General features: G+C 39.6%; 1 protein-coding gene across 7 annotated transcripts in view; it reads right to left on the bottom strand.

Moving 5' to 3' along the window:
* Positions 1 to 8673: 8673 nt before the first annotated feature.
* LOC140477228 (arf-GAP with SH3 domain, ANK repeat and PH domain-containing protein 1-like) overlaps positions 8674 to 23111 on the bottom strand; it is a 354071-nt gene continuing 339633 nt past the window's right edge. For all 7 annotated transcript variants that reach the window (XM_072570748.1, XM_072570749.1, XM_072570743.1 and 4 more), the window contains one exon: positions 8674 to 11279. In XM_072570748.1, the coding sequence (XP_072426849.1) occupies positions 11205 to 11279 (75 nt within the window). In that variant the 3' untranslated portion in view covers positions 8674 to 11204. The remainder of the gene's footprint in view (positions 11280 to 23111) is intronic.

Raw genomic sequence — 23111 nt, 5'->3', positions numbered from 1 at the left:
CTGATTAAATTTTTAATCTGGTCAGACATGTCAACACTTAAACTCTGCAGGTCTGGCAGCATCTGGAAAGAACTGCTGTTGGTTCAACTCATATGATCTTCAGCTCAAATTTGAGCTTCTTGAAGTAACCAAAGATTGAGGGCAAAGTAGATGTTTACTTGAAGTGAGGCCTTTAATGTTCTGCATGGTAGATGAATTTAGTAGAATTAGATCACATGGGATGCAGGGTGAGCTTGTCCATCAAATGAAATTCTCCTTTCTTAACATATAGGAAAGAGGGCTGCTGGTGGAGGGTTTTTGGATTGGAGTTTCACTTACAGAAAACATTTAGATGAGAATATAGAATACATGGTTAGTAAGTTTGCAGATGATACAAACATTACTATAGTGGATAGTGAAGTGATCAAGCCTATAAAATCTTGATAGATTTGCTCAATGGACTGAGGATTGTCCAAATTAAAGTCCATCTGACAAATGCATTTTAGTAAAACAAAAGGGTGGGTCTTTTACAACACTACCCAGGGCACTACCATTCACTATACCAGACCTAGATGCTAGGTACACAAGTCTTTGCAAATTTGCATCACAGGTAGGCAGGGTGGTTAGGAAGGTGTTTATCTCGCATGCCTTCATTGCTCACTGTTTTGAGTATACAAGCTATGTCCTGTTAAGTTGTACAGGATGTTGATGCGGCCTTTGAAGTATGGTGTCCAGTTCTGGTTGCCCTGTTTATAGGAATGATGTGAAATTGGACAAGGTGCAAACAATTTGCTGAGAAGTTGCAAGAACAGAGGGCTTGAGTTAGGCTGTGACTTGCTTACTGGAGCATAGGAGGTTAAAGGGTGACCTTTGTAAAAATTGATAAAATCAGGAGGGGCATAGATCAGGTAAATTGCAAATATCTTCACCAAAGATGGGGGCATTCAAAATTAGGTGGCATATTCTTGCTATTTAAAAATAGCATGAAGCACTACTTTATAATTTGTACCATGAACTGTCAGGAAATACTAGATGCACTTTTATTTGGATAAATTCACTAATAGGAATGCTTTGGGGGATACAGGCCCAACAAGTGTGCCTAGTTAGGGAAATGTGGTTGCAGACCAGTTGGTCTGAAGGGTTTATGTTGACTGATTCTTCATCAAAACATGGAGATCAAGTCTTAGACTTGATATGTGCATAATCTGCTTTATTTTTAGCATTTTAAATTTTCCAGTATCTGGTGTTTTGCTTCCAATTAAATCACCTCTGCAGGTGGAACTTGAACCTGTCTTGACTTAGACTAGAGTACTACCACTAATCCACTTCTATTGAATTAGAGCTTATACTTAAGGAGTTCTCAAGGTCAATTGGCTGTGCTCACTTGGAAAAAAGTAGTGAACAGGCAATACTTTAAAAGACAAACTAAGGATTTTTCTTGTCAATTTTCTTGGTCCTTTTCACATGAATAGACTGGAAAGAGACCAAAAAGGTTGAGCAGATGCCACTTAACACTTCCATTACTGCTAATTCTTGATAAAGGGTGGCCATTGGTCAGTTTGGATGAAGCCTACTTGTAGCCAGAACAAACAATTTTCCATATTATACCACCTCCAGGCAAATGCTAGCCATACTAGAATTGCTTGGTTACTGGCACAGCTAGTTTTAGATCATAGGCATTCAGCATTGCTGTAACATAGTAGTCAAACATTAATAACTCACCTGTTTCTTTATCTTGTGGTACAAATATAACTACATGAAGGTGCTTTCAAATGCTTCAGGTTGTCTTTTGTCCACTGTTCTAGGCTCCTCTTTAGCAATACTCCACAAGGAAAATCCATTCGATCTCCAATGAGTTGAACTGTTCACTACTCATTGCTGGTAGGACTGTACAGCTTGGATCTGATCCTCTATGGAATACTTCCACACAGTAGGAAGCAGTTTAAAGTTGACACCTCTTTATCTGGTTCTGCTCCTGGTATATCACTAAACCAGGGTTGATCTTAAACTTGCTGGCCATGGAGTGGGGAGTACACTGGGTTGAGATTTAGAACAGCAGTTGGGTGTTGTGGAGTGGATCTTTTTGTAGCTAGATCGGAGTCTCAGCAGTAGCACTTCAATGATATGTATGAAAGCAGGATGCAAGTCCCCTGATTTAGTGTTCACCTCTACTGCTGTGGATAGATGCCCAGTAAAGATAAGGCCTAATAGCCATCTGTTCCCTCACCACCTTCTAGCAGCTGTGCTTCAGGGGCTTAATCATGGTACTGAGACATTTTTAATAGACATTGAAAAACCTTAGTACATTGCCTCTAATCATCCCATTAGAATGCAGCAAGGGGGTGGGATCACATGGTGAGGAAGGGTAGTTGGAGGTCACCTACAGTGGTTCTGATAGGGGATTTTAACTTAACACTTAAACTGGGACTGCTATAGTGTTAAGTTAAAGTGTGTACAAAATGTTCTGATTGTGTGTGGATATACCTACTAGAGTGCAAAATTTTCCCACCTCTAGGGAAATAAGGTACAGTGGGTGAGTCAGATATAAAGCATGGAAACAGACCCCCTCTGTCTAACCCATCCACATTGGGTTGGGATATCTGGTCAATCTAGTGTCTCCTGCCAGTACCCATCCCTCCAAACCCTTCCTATTCATATACCCATACAATTTAAGAGGCATTTGGATCAGCCTCCACCACATCCTCTGGCAGTTCATTCCATACACATACCACCCTCTGTGAAAAAGTTGCCCATTGGTGAGGGGAAAGACTAGACCCAAACCTATGCCCTCTAGTTCTGGACTCCCCAACCCCAGGGAAAAGACTGAGTGGCATAGATAGGATAAATAGACAATTTTGTAAACCTCTAAGGTCACTGCTCAGCCTCTCCATGTAGCTCAGATCCTCCAACCCTGGCAACCTCCTTGTAAATCTTTTCTGAACCCTTTCAAGTTTCACAACAGCTTTCCGATAGGAAGGAGACCAGAACTGCATGCAATATTCCAATGGTGGCCTAACCAATGTCCTGTACAGCTGCAACATGACCTCCCAACTCCTGTACTCAATACTCTAACCAATAAAGGAAAGTATATCAAATGCTGCCTTCACTATCCTATCTATCTGCGACTCCTCTTTCAAGGAGCTATGAACCTGCAGTCCAAGGTCTTTGTTCAGCAACACTCCCTAGGACCTTACCATTAAGTGCATACGTCCTGTTAAGATTTGATTTCCCAAAATGCAGCACCTCGCATTTATCTGAATTAAACTCCATCTGCCACTTCTCAGCCCATTGGCCCATATCCTGTTGTAATCTGATGTAACCCTCTTTGCTGTCCACTACACCTCCAATTTTGGTGTCATCTGCAAACTCACTAACTGTACCTCTTATGCTTGCATCCAAACCATTTGTGTAAATGAGGGCCCAGCACTGATCCTTGTGGCACTCTACTAGTCACAGGCCTCCAGTCTGGAAAAACAACCCTCCACCACCACCCTCTGTCTTCTACCTTTGAGCCAGTTCTGTATCCAAATCGTTAGTTCTCCCTAAATTCCATGAGATCTAACCTTGCTAATCAGTCTCCCATGGGGAACCTTGTCGAATGCCTTACTGAAGTCCATATCGATCACATCTGCTCTGCCCTCAATCTTTTGTTACTTCAAAAAACTCAATCAAGTTTGTGAGACATTATTTCCCATGCACAAAGCCCTGTTGACTATCCCAAATCAGTCCTTGCCTTTCCAAATACATGTACATCCTGTCCCTCAGGATTCCCTCCAACAAACTGCCCACCAGCAAGGTCAGGCTCACTGGTCTATAGTTCCCTGGCTTGTCTTTACCACCCTTCTTAAACAGTGGCACCACATTAGCCAACCTCCAGTCTTCCAGCACCCCACCTGTGACTATCGATGATGCAAATATCTCAGCAAGAGGCCCAGCAATCACTTCTCTAGCTTCCCACAGAGTTCTCTGATACACCTGATCAGGTCCTGGATCTTTATCCACCTTTAATCATTTCAAGACATCCAGCAGTTCCCCCTCTAATCTGGACGGTGTCAGTGGGGGAAGCACTTTGGGGCTAGTGACCATAATTATTTTCATCTAATAGAATGATGGAAAAGGATAGACTAGATCTAAAAGCTGAAGTTCTAAATTGGAGAGTGCCTAATTTTGACTATTAGGCAAGAACTTTTAAAAGCTGATTGAGGGCAGACGTTCACAGGTAAAGAGATGGCTGGAAAATGGGAAGCCTTCAGAAATGAGAACTATAATCCAGAGAAAGTATAATCCTGTTAAGGTGAAAGGAAAGACTGGTAGATATAGAGAATGCTGGATGACTAAAGAAATTAGAGGGTTTGGTTAAGGAAAAGGAAGCATATGTCAGGTATAGAGAGGATGGATTGAGTGAATCCTTAGAATATAAAGGAAGTAGGAGTATATTTAGAGAAATCAGGAGGGCAAAAAGGGGACAGAGCTTTGGCAAATAGAATTGAAGAGAATCCAAAGTTTTTACAATTACATTAAGGACAAAAGGGTAACTAGGGAGAGAATAGGGCCCCTCAGATCAGCAAGGCAGCCTTTGTGTGGAGCTGCAGAAAATGGGGCAAGATACTAAGAGTATTTTGCATTAGTATTTACTGTGGAAAAGGAAATAGACTGTAGGAAAATCTTGCAAAATGTCCACATAGGGAGTGCTGGATGTCTTGAAATGCATGAAAGTGGATAAATCCCCTAGGATCTGATCAGGTGTACCCTGGAACTCAGTGGGAAGCTAGAGAAGTGATTGGGCCTCTTGCTGAGATATTTGTATCATTGATAGTCACAGGTGAGGTGCTGGAAGACTGGAGGTTGGCTAACATGGTGCCAGTGTTTAAGAAAGGTGATAAGGACAAGCCAGGGAACAATAGACCAGTGAGTCTGATGGTGGTGGTGGGCAAGTTGGAGGGAATCCTGAGGGACAGGATGTACATGTATTTGGAAAAGCAAGGATTGATTAGGGATAGTCAACATGGCTTTGTGCATGGGAAATAATGTCTCAAACTTAATTTGAATTTTTTGAGGAAGTAACAAAGACTATTGAGGGCAGAGTGGTAGATGTGATCTATCTGGACTTCAGTAAGGCATTCGACAAGGTTCCCCGGGGAGACAGATTAGCAAGGTTGGATCTCCCGGAGTACAGGGAGAACTAGCCATTTGGATACAGAACTGGCTCAAAGGTAGAAGACAGAGGGTGGTGGTGGAGGGTTGTTTTTCAGACTGGAGGCCTGTGACCAGTGGAGTGCCACAGGGATCAATGCTGAGCCCTCTACTTTTTGTCATTTTAAATAAATAATTTGGATGCGAGCATAAGAGGTGCAGTTAGTAAGTTTGCAGGTGCCACCAAAATTGGAGGTGTAGTGGACAGTGAAGGTTATCTCAGATTACTATAGGATCTGGTCCAGATGAGCCAATGGGCTGAGAAGTGGCAGATGGAATTTAATTCAGATAAATGCGAGGTGCTGCATTTTGGGAAAGCAAATCTTAGCAGGACTTATACACTTAATGGTAAGGTCCTAGGGAGTGTTGCTGAACAAAGAGACCTTTGGACTGCAGATTCATAGCTCCTTGAAAGTGGAATCGCAGGTAGATAGGATAGTGAAGGCAGCATTTGGTATGCTTTCCTGTACTCACTATTGACCAATAAAGGAAGTGGGAGGTCAGGACAACGGTTAGGCCATTCTTGCAATATTGCATGCAATTCTGGTCTCCTTTATTGGAAAGATGCTATGAAACTTGAAAGGGTTCAAAAAAGATTTACAAGGATGTTGCCAGAGTTGGAGGATTTGAGCTGTAGGGAGAGGCTGAACAGGCTCTGGCTGTTTTTCCTGAAGTGTCAGAGGTTGAGGGTGACTGTATACAGGTTTATGAAATTGAGGGGCATGGATAGAGTAAATAGGCAGTCTTTTCCCTGTGATCGGGGAGTCCAGAACTAGAGGGCATAGGTTTAGAGTGTGAGGGGAAAGACATGAGACCTAAAGGGGCAACCTTTTCAGAGGGTGGTACAGGTATAGAATGAGCTGCCAGAGGAAGTGATGGAGGCTGGTACAATTGCATCATTTAAAAGGCATTTGGATGGGTATATGAATAGGAAGGGTTTAGAGGGATGTGGGCTGGATGCTGGCAGGTGGGACTAGATTGGGTTGGGATATCTGGTTAGCATAGACTGGTTGGATCAAAGGGTCTGTTTCCATGCTGCATATCTCTAACTGCTTCACTACTGTCTATGAAGTCACTGGCTTCAAACTAGAGACAAAGTCTGAAACAACACAGTGGTCACAAATTCAGAAGTACTGTCTTGCTTTTGCCATCTTAGTAGTATCCAGTTTGCTAACACTTTCAGCTATGCTCAAGGAGACATTGATGTAAAATCCTAACCTACCTCTGTATCTCAGATGCTACACTTGTTTGAATGTGTTGCTGCATACAAGTATATCTTACATTTAAACCATGGAATCTCAATTGCTCATTGTGGTTGAGATAACCATATGACGACTTAGATTGCTTTCTGTAAAGCCACCTTCACAGGTCAATTTACCTGTTGGGATTTAGTTATCTTTGCAAATTACAACATTGGTCTCCATCTTCATTAGGTCCCTAGCCATTTGCTCATGTGAACCAAACATCATTCTGTTCCATTTCTATCTGCAGGACAATAGCCACAATGCACGAACCATGCTTGCTATAGCATACATTTGAGTAAAAATGTGATCTTTGAATGTAAAATTTGGTCTGTTTCAAATTATCCAAAACAATATCTACAGCATTTGCTGAACATCACTAAAAGTGACATACGTTCTTGTGCCAAAGACATTTGCCTCAAGGATTATATTCAAGCTTTAACCTGCTTCAAACTACCTTAAAGCAAAGGAAGCCCATAATGTTTTCTTGAGGGCAATGCCTTAGCCAACCAGAATAGATTTACCAAATAATCAATATTTTGTTCTGATCACTTGGTTCTTTGCTCTCAAAGCAAAATAAACCTTTGCAAACATTTTTTCAATATTCAAGTTAATATAAGTGACGGAAGTACTTATTTCTTTGTCCCAATGTTGTTGGAAAATTTCAATGAAAAGCCGTTTCATTTAAAGTGTAATTTAAGAAACACTTAAAGTTGACATTAAATCAAGAAAAGCAAAATTTATTTTGACTCAGTGTTATGAGCCTTTGAACCTTAAAACAATAATCTGTACTTTGCTACCTTTTTTATTTCCAGACAGTAGAGCTCAGCTGGTAGCATTCATAAATTCCAAAAAATATTATGCATGGAGGCATAATGAGGTTGAACATTATCTGGAATTATCCAATGGAAATGAGGTTGTCCTCAAATGAAGGTCCCATGATGGCATGCAGCAACTAACTTGCACATTCCATATTTGAGGCAAATCTAATGAATCAATATTTTAGTTGTATACAAAGGTTAAACTTGAAACGCATGATTAATGGCTTTTATTTAAGTACAAAAACAAAATGGATTGTCTTAATGTATGTCCTTTAAAGAAAAAGGTTTTGTCCATTTTTAAGATTAGCTTATTGCATGTAACCAAACTGGTTCAAATACTTGACTCTATATTCCATTGAATGAAAACAAGAGCCTAAATGAGAAATTTAAAGTTTACTTCAAGATAATCTTTTTCTAAATAAAGTGCAATTTAAGTGTCGACTGATTTCAAGTGTTAAGAAACTGGTATCTCATTTCACCATGCTGAACGTGAAAGCTTGACTGTGGTGTATCCAGTTTGGTGAAACAATGGAACCCAGCTTTGGGAATACATAACTGACATACTTTGAGCAGCAGAGGGTAAAAGAGTTTTGTAACATGCAAGACTAGAAGCCTGTCTCTTTTTGCATGTTTAAAAACCATGCACAGTTAAAGGTTGTTTTTTTTTGAAGAAAACATTCACTGAAAACTCATGGCAACAGATTTTTCCACTGCTGAGGGTAAAGTCAAGCAAACATCTCCACTCGAGCAACTTCAACCTATGTAGTCTTTATTCTTATTGTCTGTATTTGACATCTTAAACCTTTACTTGTGTTGGATGTGTATTTGTGTTTTTATTATGTTTCTTGTTTTGTAACAATTCCTTTCTTTCAAGAAAGCTTATAATTGGCTCCTTTTCACAATTGCTACATTTGAATTAAAACATGACGAAAGCTGCATGTGAAGAGAAATAGTTGACAAACCAAGAGGGTTTCAGATGGGAGAAGACTAATTACCCCCTTATCTAGTCACAATAGTACAAATTTCAGTTCACTACTTAGGGCTGAGCAATTCATTTCTATTGTGGCAAAATGTGTCAACACTAACTCCAGAATATATTGACTGTTTAGTGGTTCAAGCTACAAATGGATACCTTTGAATTACAATGCCAATAGTGTATACAGTATGCTGTAGATTTAAAGCAGAGTTGCTGATTAAACTTCTGTCTGATCACATGAATTGCAGTTTCAGTTCAATATGTTTCATGCCATTTCTAATATCTAATAATTTGAACTGTGAAATTAACTTCAACTTATTGAGCTGTTAACCAAATTATTTTGCCTTGGAATGTTAGACAATGTTTTGATTTTGCTGTATTTGGCTTGGGCTATGGAAAACATATATAGAATAGAAAGTTTTTGCATGTTCAATGGAATGAATGAGGAAATAAATACATTCAGTTTAGAATACTTCATAGGATTTTATGTTGCAATAACATTGGAACATAAACATTTTGCTTTTTAAAATATCTTCCCATAGCAATTTTTATACATAAAGAATGCAAACACATGATATAGTAAGCTGCGGTCATATCGCACACCTTTACATTCAGTAGGTTGATTGTACCGCCTGATTTACTGATACATAATTTAAGGGAAGTCTAATCCAGGATGACAGGGATATGTTGCTGAAAGAACCAGAGCGAAGTGCTAAAATCCACAATAGTTGCTCATCATTCAGTACATTTAGAAGTTATCCATTTACAAACCATTATTTTAAAATGAAGTAAATTCATCTGAAGTGATAGCATAAAATTGTAGTTTGAAGCACAATGTGCAACCGGTTTGCATTTGAATGTGATTAATCAAATATTTATCTTCTGATGATTATGCACTGACTTATAACAAGCTCTGGCTCGCCAAATGCTGGCAATCTGATGCAGTAACTATGGCAAGTGTCAAAGTCCACCATCAATAGCTTGTTCCCACTTCCACTCGAAATCAAAATAAAAGAAAATTAAAAACTGAATTTCAAAATGCTGGGGTAAGATTTGGGACCCAGCCAATTTGTGGAGCTGAATATTTCAATATAAGTATACTGGTAGCAGTTCAGCATTGCACAAGACCACTGTGGCACCAGGCCAGAAGTCTTATCAAATACAGGTAATTCAATTTAATTATTTACTTTTATCTAAACTTAAAGAAATAGGTACCTTTATTAAGAATTAAATTACATCCTTGTAAAGAATATAGTCGGTTGTCATTAGAGCTAAGCTTAACTCCACATTAACTAACCGAATATTTTAAGAATCATATCAAAACCTACCTTTTTCTTGGCCAGGTACGAAATGTAAATAGATTCCTTTTCAGAATGATTTGTTTTTTTTTTGGTCCCTAAAATGAGTTTCAGTAACTGAATATCAGTAATGAATATGAAGCTGTATAGTTATTAAAGCTTTAAGCAACCTAACGATTCACTGTCACTTTTGTTCCCCAAGCAATTCAAGAGTTGTGCAAAGAATGCAATTTATTCTCTATGACACAGAACACAAGTAACCAGTCTGAATTTGTAGGTATTTTGTTTAAAAACATGTATAGCCCCCCTCTCCCTCAAAAATGGCCAATTTATCCATACAATGACTAAATTGATATATTCAAAGACAAGATCTGTTTCATGTGAATGCTTGCTGCAACAGGACCAGCAAATTTCAAAACCATACTTTTGATGAAACTGCACTTTAAACAAAAAGGAGGGAGATTTAACAAATATTAGAACAGTATCTTCAGCATACAGGTTTACGTGCAATGATGTACTATTCCAAATGGTGTAAACATATGGTACACAATGTATATATTTAAAATTGATAGCTGCACACACATTGCACAATGTGTGCACAGTTGCTTTTGCACTGTTTACTGTTTGAATAAGCATATGACAATGTCAATTTTTATGGACCTTCACTCCTAGGTGTTAGTACCATGAAGAGTTAAGGCCATCCATCTCTGGAGGAGGAGGCAGTGACATTCCCTCTGTCACAGCTAAAACTGGACTTGTTTATGTTAATATCCTGTAACTCAATCAATTCTATTTAAAAGTAGACTCTTCAGAGACTTCCAAATCTTAGTTATAAATTAAACTAAAACAATGCATTGATGATTGAGATAGAATTTAACCTATTTATTTAGGTTAATAACATTTAAAACGTTAATAGATAAGAGGGAAATTGAACTTTTCCATCCTAGACAACCCAATCCTGAAAAGAGTTATCCACGCTCTGCTTTCAACCCCTAACACCAGACTTGGAAAAATTAAAAATAAATTTTGAATTTTCAATTATTCTTAATGGATCATCTTTAAAGGTTGTTTTGTAGCAACTTCCATTTATTAAACTGTTTATCTGTAACTCCGATATCTCCTCAGATGAGGTAAAAGAAACTATAACAAGTTTCCCAGTCATTCACTCTCAAGTAACTTTGTCTGATCACTTACAATCAAAACCACATATAATCCCATGAGTACATTAAGAGTATGCACAGCATCCATGTTAAAAGCAGAAGGACAACGAGGATCAGTGCAAACTGAAACCTGAACCTATTCTCAGCAAAACCACTATTTTTAACTTTATTTAGAATACTGAGATGATGTCAAGAACAAAAGTCAAGCTTATATAGTTAAATTACTAAATGAGGCTGCCTATAAATCTGACAAGCAGGCAGATGTATCCCATCAACAGCATAGATTAATTAGTAAGTGCTAGTTGCCATGGATGGCTGCAGTACACCAAATAAGGCGTGCCTGGTTCCAAGGCTATTATAATACTGGCAAAGGCAAGTAACAGTATTTACAGTCACCTTGCAAGGTGGATCTCAAATGATTTTCTTGATCATCTATGTACAAAATATGCACAGGAATAAGCAAGTTTCAGCTGCTTTACAACATCAGATGAAAGCATCCACAGTTGTGTATGTGTGACGCTGAAGTTTGTAGGCTGTTAATCAGATAAAATGTGCACGAAGGATACTGGAAAGACACCACTTCTGTCAGGTTGCCCCTCAATATAGCCAATCTGTCAAAATTGAGGAAAAGGAAGTTTAGTATCTCAAGAAGCAAATGTACATCAGGTGCAAACATAAAACATTTTCATTTAATCCACGTTGTATACTTGTGCCAATATGATGTGTATGATTTACTTGTTTCATCGTTTGCTGTTCCAATGTCAAGACTTCAGATTTTCTGTTGAAAGCAAAATAGTCCAAATCCTAAAACTGTGCATGAGGCTGTGAATACTACAGGATGTACGTGACAACAAGTGGTTTGGAATTTTGCTACTGGGGAAAGAGTGCTGCATGAACTCTTCAAACATCCATAAATAGGCCTCTACATTAATCCTCAATAGCACTGCAAATTTACTGACCAGGAGCTTCCCAGATTGAATTCCCATTCTGTGCTGAACTGGTTTCAGTGATAACTTTGATCAGGATTTTCATTAAAAATTGAACTGCGTAGATATGTGCAAGATAGGATATAGCCATCCTTTCTCAACCCATTTCCGGAATCATTGAACCTTTGGCCATGAAGAATGGGTATGATATTGCTTGTGTTTACTGTGGTAATTGGAGTACAGGAGGGAAGCAGAAAGGAAGTACCAAGAGGATTCCCATTTAACTCTGGTAAAATAAAACATCTGCTAGTTGAGCGCTTTCAGAAATCTTTAAAATAAAATTCTCCTCATAGCGTGTTGATTGAAATTGGGGAGGGACTTGATGAGCCTTGGCGAATTCCCACTGCCAAATCAGCATGTTATTCCTGAGTTTATGCAGCACTGCCATTGTAGCTCACCAACTATATGGTCTTCCTCCTTCAGAATTACAAGGTGCTCAGAGCAACATTTCTGACTGCAACTCGGTTTTCAACTGAAGATTAGTTCATGTGTAACATTTTTGTTGAGTTAGGGAGTTCAGTTCTGTTCCTAGACTGTGCTGGACTAAGGAACCAAATTGGATCCTTAGTCTGTCCTGAGTCAGGATCTTTGCCAGAACTCAAGATGCCGAAGGTGACATTAGTGAAAGGAGCAACCACACCTTCAAGAAGGTCCGAATGTTAGATAAGTACAAGTTTGTCTGGAAATTTCTTGCATGTTTTAGGAAGGAATAGCCACATGTATGACTGACACTTATATGAATAAGCTTTAGCTGTGTGTGTGTTTCAGAGAAGAGCAATTCTTAATTCCAATACTGCAAATGTAAGGAGCAGTGATTATTATAATCAGACACAACACAGTTCCATAATATATGGTTTTAGTAGTAAGAGGTAATACATGAGGCAAATTCACTAACATATCTTTACCCCACCTCATTGGAGGAATACTTGAAGATGAACCTCACACTCTTTGAAAAGCAGCTGGCCCACATTTCCACAGACCTGAGACTGGCAAAGGCCAGTCATTCATCTTAGAGTCATTCAGAATGGAAATAGATCCTTTGGTCCAACTCATTCGCGTCGACCAGGCACCCCAATCTGTCAGAGTTCCATTTGCCAGCATTTGCCTATATCCTTCAAAACCCTTCCTATTTATATGGGATGCCCTTTAAATATTGTAATTTGTACCCACCTCCACCACTTCCTCTGACAGATCATTCCATACATGCACCATCCTCTTCGTGAGAAAGCTATCCCTTGGGACCTTTATAAATCTCTTCCCCTCTCACCTTAAACCTATGCCCTTTGGCTTTGAACTCCGTGACCCTGGGCCTCCGTTTTCCAACATCTGTCCCCTGGATTAACAGTTGTTAAATATCTGACTTGATATAGTTTGTGAAGAGTTTGCTGAACACCACTGAGGTTATGAAGGTACAAAAATAAATCAAATGACTGTACAAATATACCCAAGTACATCTTTTATTATTGTCTTTCTTTAATCAGGTGGAATGTAATGTACCATACCAGAATATTTCCCTATCACAGGAGCATATTGGTATGAGCCTAGGTCAGTGGTTTGGAGGCAGAGTCAAAGAGTCATAGAGATATACAGCATGGAAACAGACCCTTTGGTCCAACTTGTCCATACTGACTAGATATCCTAAATTAATCTAGCACCATTTGCGAACACTTGGCTCAAGAAAGTATGAGTATACTTAAGAGGCAAATCAGGAGGGCAAAACGGGGATATGAGATAGCTTTGGCAAATAGAATTAAGGAGAATCCAAAGGGTTTTTACAAATCTATTAAGGACAAAAGGGTAACTAGGGAGAGAATAGGGCCCCTCAAAGATCAGCAAGGTGGCCTTTGTGTGGAGCCACAGAAAATGGGGGAGATACTAAATGAATATTTTGCATCAGTATTTACTGTGGAAAAGGATATGGAAGATAGAGACTGTAGGGAAATAGATGGTGACATCTTGCAAAATGTCCAGATCACAGAGGAGGAAGTGCTGGATGTCTTGAAACGGTTAAAGGTGGATAAATCCCCAGGAACTGATCAGGTGTACCCGAGAACTCTGTGGGAAGCTAGAGAAGTGATTGCTGGACCTCTTGCTGAGATATTTGTATCATCAGTAGTCACAGGTGAGGTGGCGGAAGACTGGCACCACGTTTGCCAACCTCCACTGTTTAAAAAAGGCTGTAAAGACAAGCCAGGGAACTATAGACCGGTGAGCCTTGACCTCGGTGGTGGCAAGTTGTTGGAGGGAATCCTGAGGGACAGGATGTACATGTATTTGGAAAGGCAATGACTGATTCGGGATAGTCAACATGGCTTTGTGTGTGGGAAGTCATGTCTCACAAACTTGACTGAGTTTTTTGAAGAAGTAACAAAGAAGATTGATGAGGGCAGAGCAGTAGATGTGATCTATATGGACTTCAGTAAGGCGTTTGACAAAGTTCCCCAGGGGAGACTGATTAGCAAGGTTAGATCTTATGGAATACAAGGAGAACTAGCCATTTGGATACAGAACTGGCTCAAAGGTGGAAGACAGAGGGTGGTGGTGGAGGGTTGTTTTTCAGACTGGAGGCCTGTGACCAGTGGAGTGCCACAAGGATCGGTGCTGGGCCCTCTACTTTTTTGTCATTTACATAAATGATTTGGATGCAAGCATAAGAGGTACAGTTAGTGAGTTTGCAGATGACACCAAAATTGGAGGTGTAATGGACAGCAAAGAGGGTTACCTCAGATTACAACAGGATCTGGACCAGATGGGCCCATGAGCTGAGAAGTGGCAGATGGAGTTTAATTCAGATAAATACGAGGTGCTGCATTTTGGGAAAGCAAATCTTAGCAGGACTTATACACTTAATGGTAAGGTCCTAGGGAGTGTTGCTGAACAAAGAGACCTTGGAGTGCAGGTTCATAGCTCCTTGAAAGAGGAGTCGCAGATAGATAGGATAGTGAAGAAGGCGTTTGGTATGCTTTGCTTTATTGGTCAGAGTATTGAGTACAGGAGTTGGGAGGTCATGTTGCGGCTGTACAGAACATTGGTTAGGCCAGTATTGGAATATTGCATGCAACTCTAGTCTCCTTCCTATCGGAAAGATGTTGTGAAATTTGAAAGGGTGCAGAAAAGATTTACAAGGATGTTGCCAGGGTTGGAGGATCTGAGCTACAGGTAGAGGCTGAACAGGCTGGGGCTGTTTTCCCTGGAGTGTCGGAGGCCTAGGGGTGACCTTATAGAGGTTTACAAAATTATGAGGAGCATGGATAGGATAAATAGAAAAGTCCTTTCCCTGGGGTCAGGGAGTCCAGAATTAGAGGGCATAGGTTTAGGGTGAGAGGGGAAAGATATAAAAGAGACCTAAGGGGCAACATTTTCATGTAGAGGGTGGTATGTGTATGGAATGAGCTGCCAGAGGATGTGGTGGAGGCTGGTACAATTGCAACATTTAAGAGGCATTTGGATGGGTATATGAATAGGAAGGGTTTGGAGGGATATGGGCCGGGTGTTGGCAGGTGGGACTAGATTGGGTTGGGATATCTGGTCAGCTTGGACGGGTTGGACCGAAGGGTTTGTTTCCATGCTGTACATCTCTATGACTCTATTCATATACCTGTCCGGATGTCTTTGAAATGTTGTAATTCTACCAGCCTCCAACACTTCTCTGGCACCTCATTCCATACATGCACCACACTCTGCGTGAAAAACTTTCCCCTTAGGTCCCTTTTAAATCCTTCCCCCCTCACTCTAAATCTATGCCCTCTAGTTCTTGATTCCCCCACCTGAAGAAAAAGACTATCCATGCCCCTCATGATTTTATAAGCCTCTATTATTTTACACTCCCTCCTCCAACCTAATCCAACTTCCAATGTTTCCCCAAAATATAGATCATTATTTTGCAGGCTTCAATTTCTGCCTCTCCATTTCTCAAAGTCAACCTTATATTTAGAAGTGTTTCAAGATTCAAAGGATTTACTTACTGGATGGAAGTGCTGTGATTCTGAAATGCAAGGTTCATCTTCCTCCTCTTTTATGACTCTCCTTAATAAAAATTACCTCTATGCCCAAGCTCTGCCATTCAATGAGATCATGGCTGATCTGATAATGCTCCACCCCACTTGCCTGCCTTTTTCTAAGGTACTTGGTTCTGTACTGATGAAAAATCTTTCTCAGATTTGAATATGCTTAATGATAGAGTCCCTACAGCTTCTGTGATAAAGAATTCGACGCATTCACTACCCCGGAGAGAAGAAATTCTCCATATCAGTTTCTTAAATGGGTGATGCCTTATTTTGCAATTAAGATGCCTGATTCTAGTTTCTCCCACAAGGGGTATCAATCTTTCCATATCTACCCTGTTGAGACCTTTATGAATCGTGTATGTTTCAATAAGATTGTCTCTCTTTATTTTAAAACTCCAATGACTACAGGTCAAACCTACTCAACCTCTCCTCATAAGAAAATCCTTCCTTGACTGGGATCAACCAAATGGAACTCCTTTGGACTGCCTCAAATGCCAATATATTTTTGCTTGGTTAGGGGAACCAAAAGTGTTCTAAGTATTCTAGGTATGGTTTAAGTACTGCCTGGATACAAGCTTCTGTGTGTTATGCATGAGGGCTCCCAAATTCATCTTTGCTGCAGATTTCACCAGTCTTTCTCCATTTAAATAATATTCAGCTCCTCTATTTCTCCTGTCAAAGTGCATAATCTCACATGATATGCCATCACCAGTTTCATGCCCACTCATTTAATCTATTTATATCCCTCTGCAGACTCATTGCATGATCCTTATTACTTGCATCCCACCAAATTTTGTGTGATCCACAAATTCGGCTACAAGATATTCACTTCCCTCATCAAATTCTAATGTTTATTCTAACACCTTTCTAAACCGAAGTGGAAATAAACCTAGTCTATTCAATCTTTTCTCATAAGAGACAATCTAGTTATTCCAGGTATTAATCTAGTAATCATGTACTAATCTAATTTCTGTTTTTGGCTTGCTGCAGCGCTCCAGTGAAGCTTAATGCAAGCTAGAGAAAACACAACATTGAATTCAATAACCTTTGAACATGAACATTGTCTTCCATTTTAATTACTATCCCCAACCCCAATATCTCATTTACATGGGATTTCTCTCAGTGAAGCCGGATTATTTTTGACTATTCATAACCTTTAGCAACTATTTTACAGCACTATCCATTCTATACTACCATTAGCATGCCTTATCTCTCTTGCTCTGGGAACGTTTACTATCTGTTTTGTTCACTCTTCCTCCCCATTCACCACAATATAAAACACATTATTTTCCAGCCTTCTCTGTTTCTGACAAGTCATATGTTAACTTTGTTTCTCTTCCCTTTGCTGTTTCGAGACCTACTGAGTTGATCCAGCACTTTGTTTTTAATTCAGATTTCACGCATTCACAGTATGTAGTTGCGCAAACATTTTAGGAAACATCCTCTGTACTGCCTCCACTGCACTAACATCCATATTGTGTGTTGCATGTTTTTGTGTATGGCATGTGTGTGTTTATCTATCTGTTGCAACTTGACAACTTTGCAACTTCACAGCTTTAATAAATTAATGGATTGTAAGAATCAGCAATAAATCTTTCTAGAGTGAATGGTTTCTTGAGATGAATGGGACAAAGAGAAGCTGTATTAAAAGCAGCATGTGAATTAACCATCTCGGGGAAGAAAGAATGTAAACAAGCTGCTTCCTGAAAGACAGGAGATAATAACTCCTGATAACTTGCTGCCTCATGACAAATGGGTAATCAAGACTGCCTGCAGAAGTAATGCCCTGAAGCAAAGGGGTTAATTGCAGGAAAAGCTGTGTAGCTAATGCAGAATGTAAAGGAACAGGGGAGCTGCTTCTGATAAGAAAACAAGCTACAGACTTGAGGTCTCCAGAAGTATAGTCAATTTGGGGCATGAAAGAATCTAAAGGATATCAGTATTGTTGCACCACAAACTTGAAAGAGAGAAAACTGGATAAGAATCCAAGCCCAGAACAATTCAATTGCAGAACTTTGAAGAACAACTCTGCATAAGGATTGAACCCTGGACACTTCCAGAGTCAGACTGCTGTTGGTTGGATCGTGGCAGAGTTTCACCTTAATCAGGTAATAGCCAGGTTGAGAGGCTTAACCTGCTTACTTCAGGAATCTTAATTTGTTTGCTACATGTATAAATTTTAAATCATTGTTTTAGTACTTGATTGTCAATGAGATTTTTGAATAAATAGCTGAATTAAAGGTAACTTTGGCTGATTTACCCACAACAACGTAAATTCAAGGTGTTTATGTGTCTGTTTGTATATACAGGAAATAGGAGCAGGAGTAGATCATTCAGTGCTTCAAGCCTGCCCCACCATTTAATCTAATCATGGCAGATCTGCCAAGGCCTCAGTTCCTCCTTTGTAACAGCTATTCACGGTATTCAACTTCCTGATATTTTAAAAATCTATTTACCTCTCATTAAATACTTTGTGATCTGGTTTCTACAACACTCTGGGGTAGAGAATTCTAGATGTTCCTATGCCTCCAAGAGAAGAAATTCCTTTGCATCTCAGTTTCAAATAACTGTTCCTTTAATTTACAAATATGTCCTCAATTTCAATTCCCCACAGACTCTTATGTTTTAATAAGATCACCTCTCAACATTCTAAACTCTAATGAATATAGCGTAAGCTAATTTTATGCATTCACAGGATAAGAGTGTCACTGCCCAGCATTTATTGTCCAATCCTAATTGCCCAGAGTTATCCACATTACTGTGGGTCTACAGTTACATGTAGGCTAGACCAGGCAAGGATTAGAGACAAAAAAACTGCAGATGCTGGAATGCAAAGTAGACAGGCAGGAAGCTGGAAGAACACAGCAAACCAGGCAGCTTTAGGAGATGGAGAAGTCAACACTTCGGGTGTAACCCTTCTTCAAGACTGGGGGGGGGGGGGGGGGGGGGGGGGGGGTGTGTCCGGGGGCACAGAGGGAGGAGGAACTGCAGCTAATGGGGGTGGTGGGGGGGGGGGGCAGGGTGGTGAAGTGGGGGTAGGTGAAGACAGGCAGAGGATTTGACATGGTTGGTCAATGGAGGAATGAATCCAATAGGTGGCTAGGAGGAGTGGAAGGGAGGGGGAGGAGTTGGAAAGGGAATTGGGGGAATAGGGAGGGCCGTTACTTGAAATTGGAGATGGCAGTTTCCTTCCCTAACGAATATTAGATTTCAGATTTTAACTGAAAATCAGATACTTCACCAACTGCATTGGTGGGATTTGAACTCTGATCCACAGAACATTACCTGGATCTCTGAATTAATAGTTCAATAATATCACTAGGCTGTCACCTCTTTCATGATAAATCAACCTCTTCATCCTACAAATCATCATAGGGATTCACTTTTGTCTTATCTCCAATGCCAGTATATGATTTCTTGAATATGACAACTAATATTGTTTACCTTTTTTCAACACCAGGGTAATTCCTTTTTTTTAAAAACAACTCTAACTCCTTAGCAATAAGGCTCAAAATGCCATTTCCTTTCTTAACTATTTGTTGCACCTGTATGCTAACTTGTGCTTCACATGCAAGAACATGCAGATCCTTCTGTGGTGCACCTTTATGGACTCTATTTAAAAAATACTGATTTTAATTATGCCTACCAAAGTACCACTTTGTGCATTAAACTCCATTTGCCAAGTTTTGTTTACTCACTCAACCTATTTATATCCCCTTGCAGACTCCTTATGTCCTCATCACAACATGCCCTCCCACCTATGTTTGTACCATCAATTTGGAGGCATTACTCTGCCCTTCTTCTAAGTCTGTAACATAGATGATGGTAGTTGAGACCTTAGGACTGATGTTGTGCCACTCCACTTGTTACATCTTTTCAACCTGAGAAAAAGCTCTTGAATCACGATTCTCTGTTTGTGTGTGTTAACCAATCCTCATTCTATGCTAATACATTACCTGCAATGATCTTTTAGGTGGTACCTTATCAAATGCCTTCTAGAAATCCAAATACACTACATCTACCAGTTTTCTTTATCAACTCTACTTATTATATTCTCAAAGAACTTTAACCAATTTGTCAAACATGCTTTCTCTATCGCAAAACCATTCTGCCAGTTTTCTTTTAATGCATTAAACCTTTCTGAATGTCCTGCCCCTGCTTTTTGTAACAATTGATTTCTGCATTTTCCAGCTTTCTTTCTCATTTGCTTTTGAATGAGACATTGCATTAGCGGTTTTCCAATCTACTGGAACCCTCTCAGACTGAGTTCTGGAATATTTTGACCAATGCCCCCATTATCTCTGCAGCCACTTTTAAAAAAATCTTTGGATGCAAGCCATTAGGTTCCAGCAACATATCTGTATTTACTCCCATTAGTTTCTAAAATACAATGTCCCTCGATAATCTTTTCAATCTTTTCTCCCATGAGCACCTTGCATATCTGTTATATTTGTACTTTCCTCTACTATGAAAGCCATGATTGATTTCAATTATCTGTGCTTCCTTATTTGCAATTACTTGTCCAATAGTTGCATCCTCCAAAGGATTTGACTTAGTTCAGCTACTGTCTCTTTATATACCATTGAACCAAGTGTTGGAAAATGGAATTATAATAGTTAGGTGGTTTGACTGGCACAGACTTGATTGGAATAAAGGCCTTTTTCTGTGTTTTGGACATCTATAGCTCCATCCTGATGGGCCAACTTCTTGGCAGTTTTGATTTGAAAATATCTTCTAACCACAAGGGTAGGGTAGGGAGGTAACCACAGGTGGAATGGGAAATAGCATTATCTTCTTTGATGGTAAATTCAATATTTCTTGCCTGGTCACATACCAACTATATTAGCCTTCACTGTGCCATCCACTAACGGCTCCATGGATCAACCATTAAGAGCAGCACTACAGTTTCATTTGTGTCAGTGAAATAAAATCTAGCATATTTCATTCCCTTATTTCCACCCATTTGGACCTTAACCTTCTCTCTCAACTAAAAACATAGTGGCACGCTGGCTCAGTGGTTAGCACTGGGTTCCAGGTTCAATTCCACCCTCAGGTGACTGTCAGTGTACAGTCTGCACATTCTCCCTGTGTCTGTATGGGTTTCCTCCAGGTGGTCCAGTTTTCTCTCTCACCCCAAAGATTGCAGGTTAGGTGGATTGGCCAAGCTAAATTACCCATTGTGTCCAGGGATAGGGTATGGGTGTGGATCCAGGTGGAATGCTCTTCAGAGGGTCAGTGTGGACCTAATGGGCTGAATGGCCTGCTTCCACACTGTAGGGATTCTATGAATCTAAAAACAGTTGGAGATCTGCTACCTCACCAATAGTTTATCAATCTGAAACAGTTCCTGACCAATGCCTCAAAGCTACAGTTAGTAAATTAGATATTGGAGTATATTTGTCAGATAATTCATTTATAAATAAAGCATACAGTTTTGTCCTTGTACAAGACCACTGTTAAACCTCAGTGAGAATATGGTGTCTAATTTTGGTTGTCACACATTGTGGGTAATATTGGTGCTTTGGAAAGGATTCTAGGGAGGATCACAAGATTAATACCCAGTTTAAAACATCATACTTTAAGAGAAATAGTGATGTTGAAAGTGTTTTGATCAACTGGTGAAAGGGTTGGTTAGCACAGTTCGCTGGATGTCTTGGTGTCACCAACAATGCAGGTTCATTTCCAATCCTAACTGAAGTCATCAGGAAGACCATGTCTTCTCAACCTCACTCTTTCAGACATGGTACTCTTCATGTTAATCTTGTCACCAGTCATCTCTCTCTAATGGTCCTGTAGTACGATGATTTTCACTTTGAAAAGACTAGGCTATGTTTCTGTAAGCTAACTGTTTCTATTGAATAGATTACAGAATACGGGGTCACACATACATTATACAATGTTAGAGCGATGTTAGATGAGCATTTTCCAAGTAGGTCTGAGGAGCAAGCTGATGGGTTATGCAGTTAAAAACTGATTCACTAAATTCCTTCAAATGAGACATTATCTTGGACTAGACGTGGACAGGGTGGGAACTTCAGACTACATTTAGAAGCAAGAAAAGTTGGAAATGGAAGACAAAAATTTTTACACCTGTTTAGAAGATAGAGAAGATAAAGGTCAAAGATTTGGCAACAGTGGGATTTTGGTGCATCCAGTAAATCCTCTCTATCTATAAAATCACAAATTCGCCTATCTGCATCAAAAACAGTGGACTAAAATCACACAAGTACAATTTTTAATGAGTCCCACACTCGCAAATTTCATCATTCACAGGGATTCTCAGGAAAAGAATGGTTCAATCAAGAATTGTTGAGAATGTTTCAGATGAGTTATACGCACAATTTGACACATGGGAGTATGTTTTTAGCTATTACTGACGTATGACTGAAAGAAGGGCAGCTCAATATTTCATTACAGGATTTCAGAGAAAGATTGAAACAGTGGGATGATTGCAATATTGACTGATGAAGCACTTAAACCTGTCAGGAGAGACGAAACGGTAAAAGGATCTTCAAATGAGCCCAAATGAATTAAACCAGAGGATAAAATCACAGACTGGAAGTGTAATTCTTTTTCCTACTTTCATGGATATGAGCATCACTGTTAAGGCCAGTATTTGTTTCCCATCCTTAAATGTCTTCAAGAAAAGGGCAGAGAGTTGTCAACAGTGAATGAATGGCAATATAGTTCCAAGTGAGGTTGGCGTGTAGCTTGGAAAGGAACATGCATTTGCTTTCCTTGTATTTGTTGCCCATGTTCTTCTAGCTGTTAGAGTATCTAAGGTTTGAATGATACTTTCAAAGGAAGCCTGACATGTCACCACAGTACATCTTATAAATGGTAAGTGTTGAAGTAGTGTGGCAGTAGTAGAGGTAGTGAGTGTTTTAAGGACTGATGAAGTGCTGATTAAGTTTTCTGCTTTGTCTTGAGCAATGCTAAGCTTCTTGGGTGTTGTTGAGAGCTACATATTGCAATCAAGTGGGGAGTATTCTATTACAAGCCTTAGTTGCGCCTATAGATGGCGGACAGGCTTTGAGGAATCAGGAAAAGTTGTTTGTTGTAGAATTCTCAGCCTTTGACCCACTCTTGCAGTCACAGCATTAATATAGTCAATTTAGTTGAGCTCGTCAGTGGTAACCTCAGGGTGCTGCCAGTTAAACAATGCTAATATCACTGAAGTAAAGGGAATTTGTTAAGACCCTCTTGTGGACATGGTTTTGTGTGTTACAAACAATAGCATAGACCCCAAACTACCAGAGGCAGACTGAAGAGCAAATATGTATGCAAACCCTTCAGAGCTGAAAAATATGAGAGCAACTACCATAATATTAACTGGCATAAAATTAGTCTGAAAGGCACAGAGGGAGCCAAATTCTTAATTTACATTTAGGAGAATTAGCCAGCACTGAGTAAGCGCATGTCCGTAATTTGTGATTTTGTTTTCGGGAAT

This window comes from Chiloscyllium punctatum, chromosome 5 (genome assembly GCF_047496795.1).
Source record: "Chiloscyllium punctatum isolate Juve2018m chromosome 5, sChiPun1.3, whole genome shotgun sequence".
NCBI lineage: Eukaryota > Metazoa > Chordata > Chondrichthyes > Orectolobiformes > Hemiscylliidae > Chiloscyllium > Chiloscyllium punctatum.
Note: the sequence above shows the minus strand (reverse complement) of the source record. Positions and strands in the feature narration are given on the sequence as shown.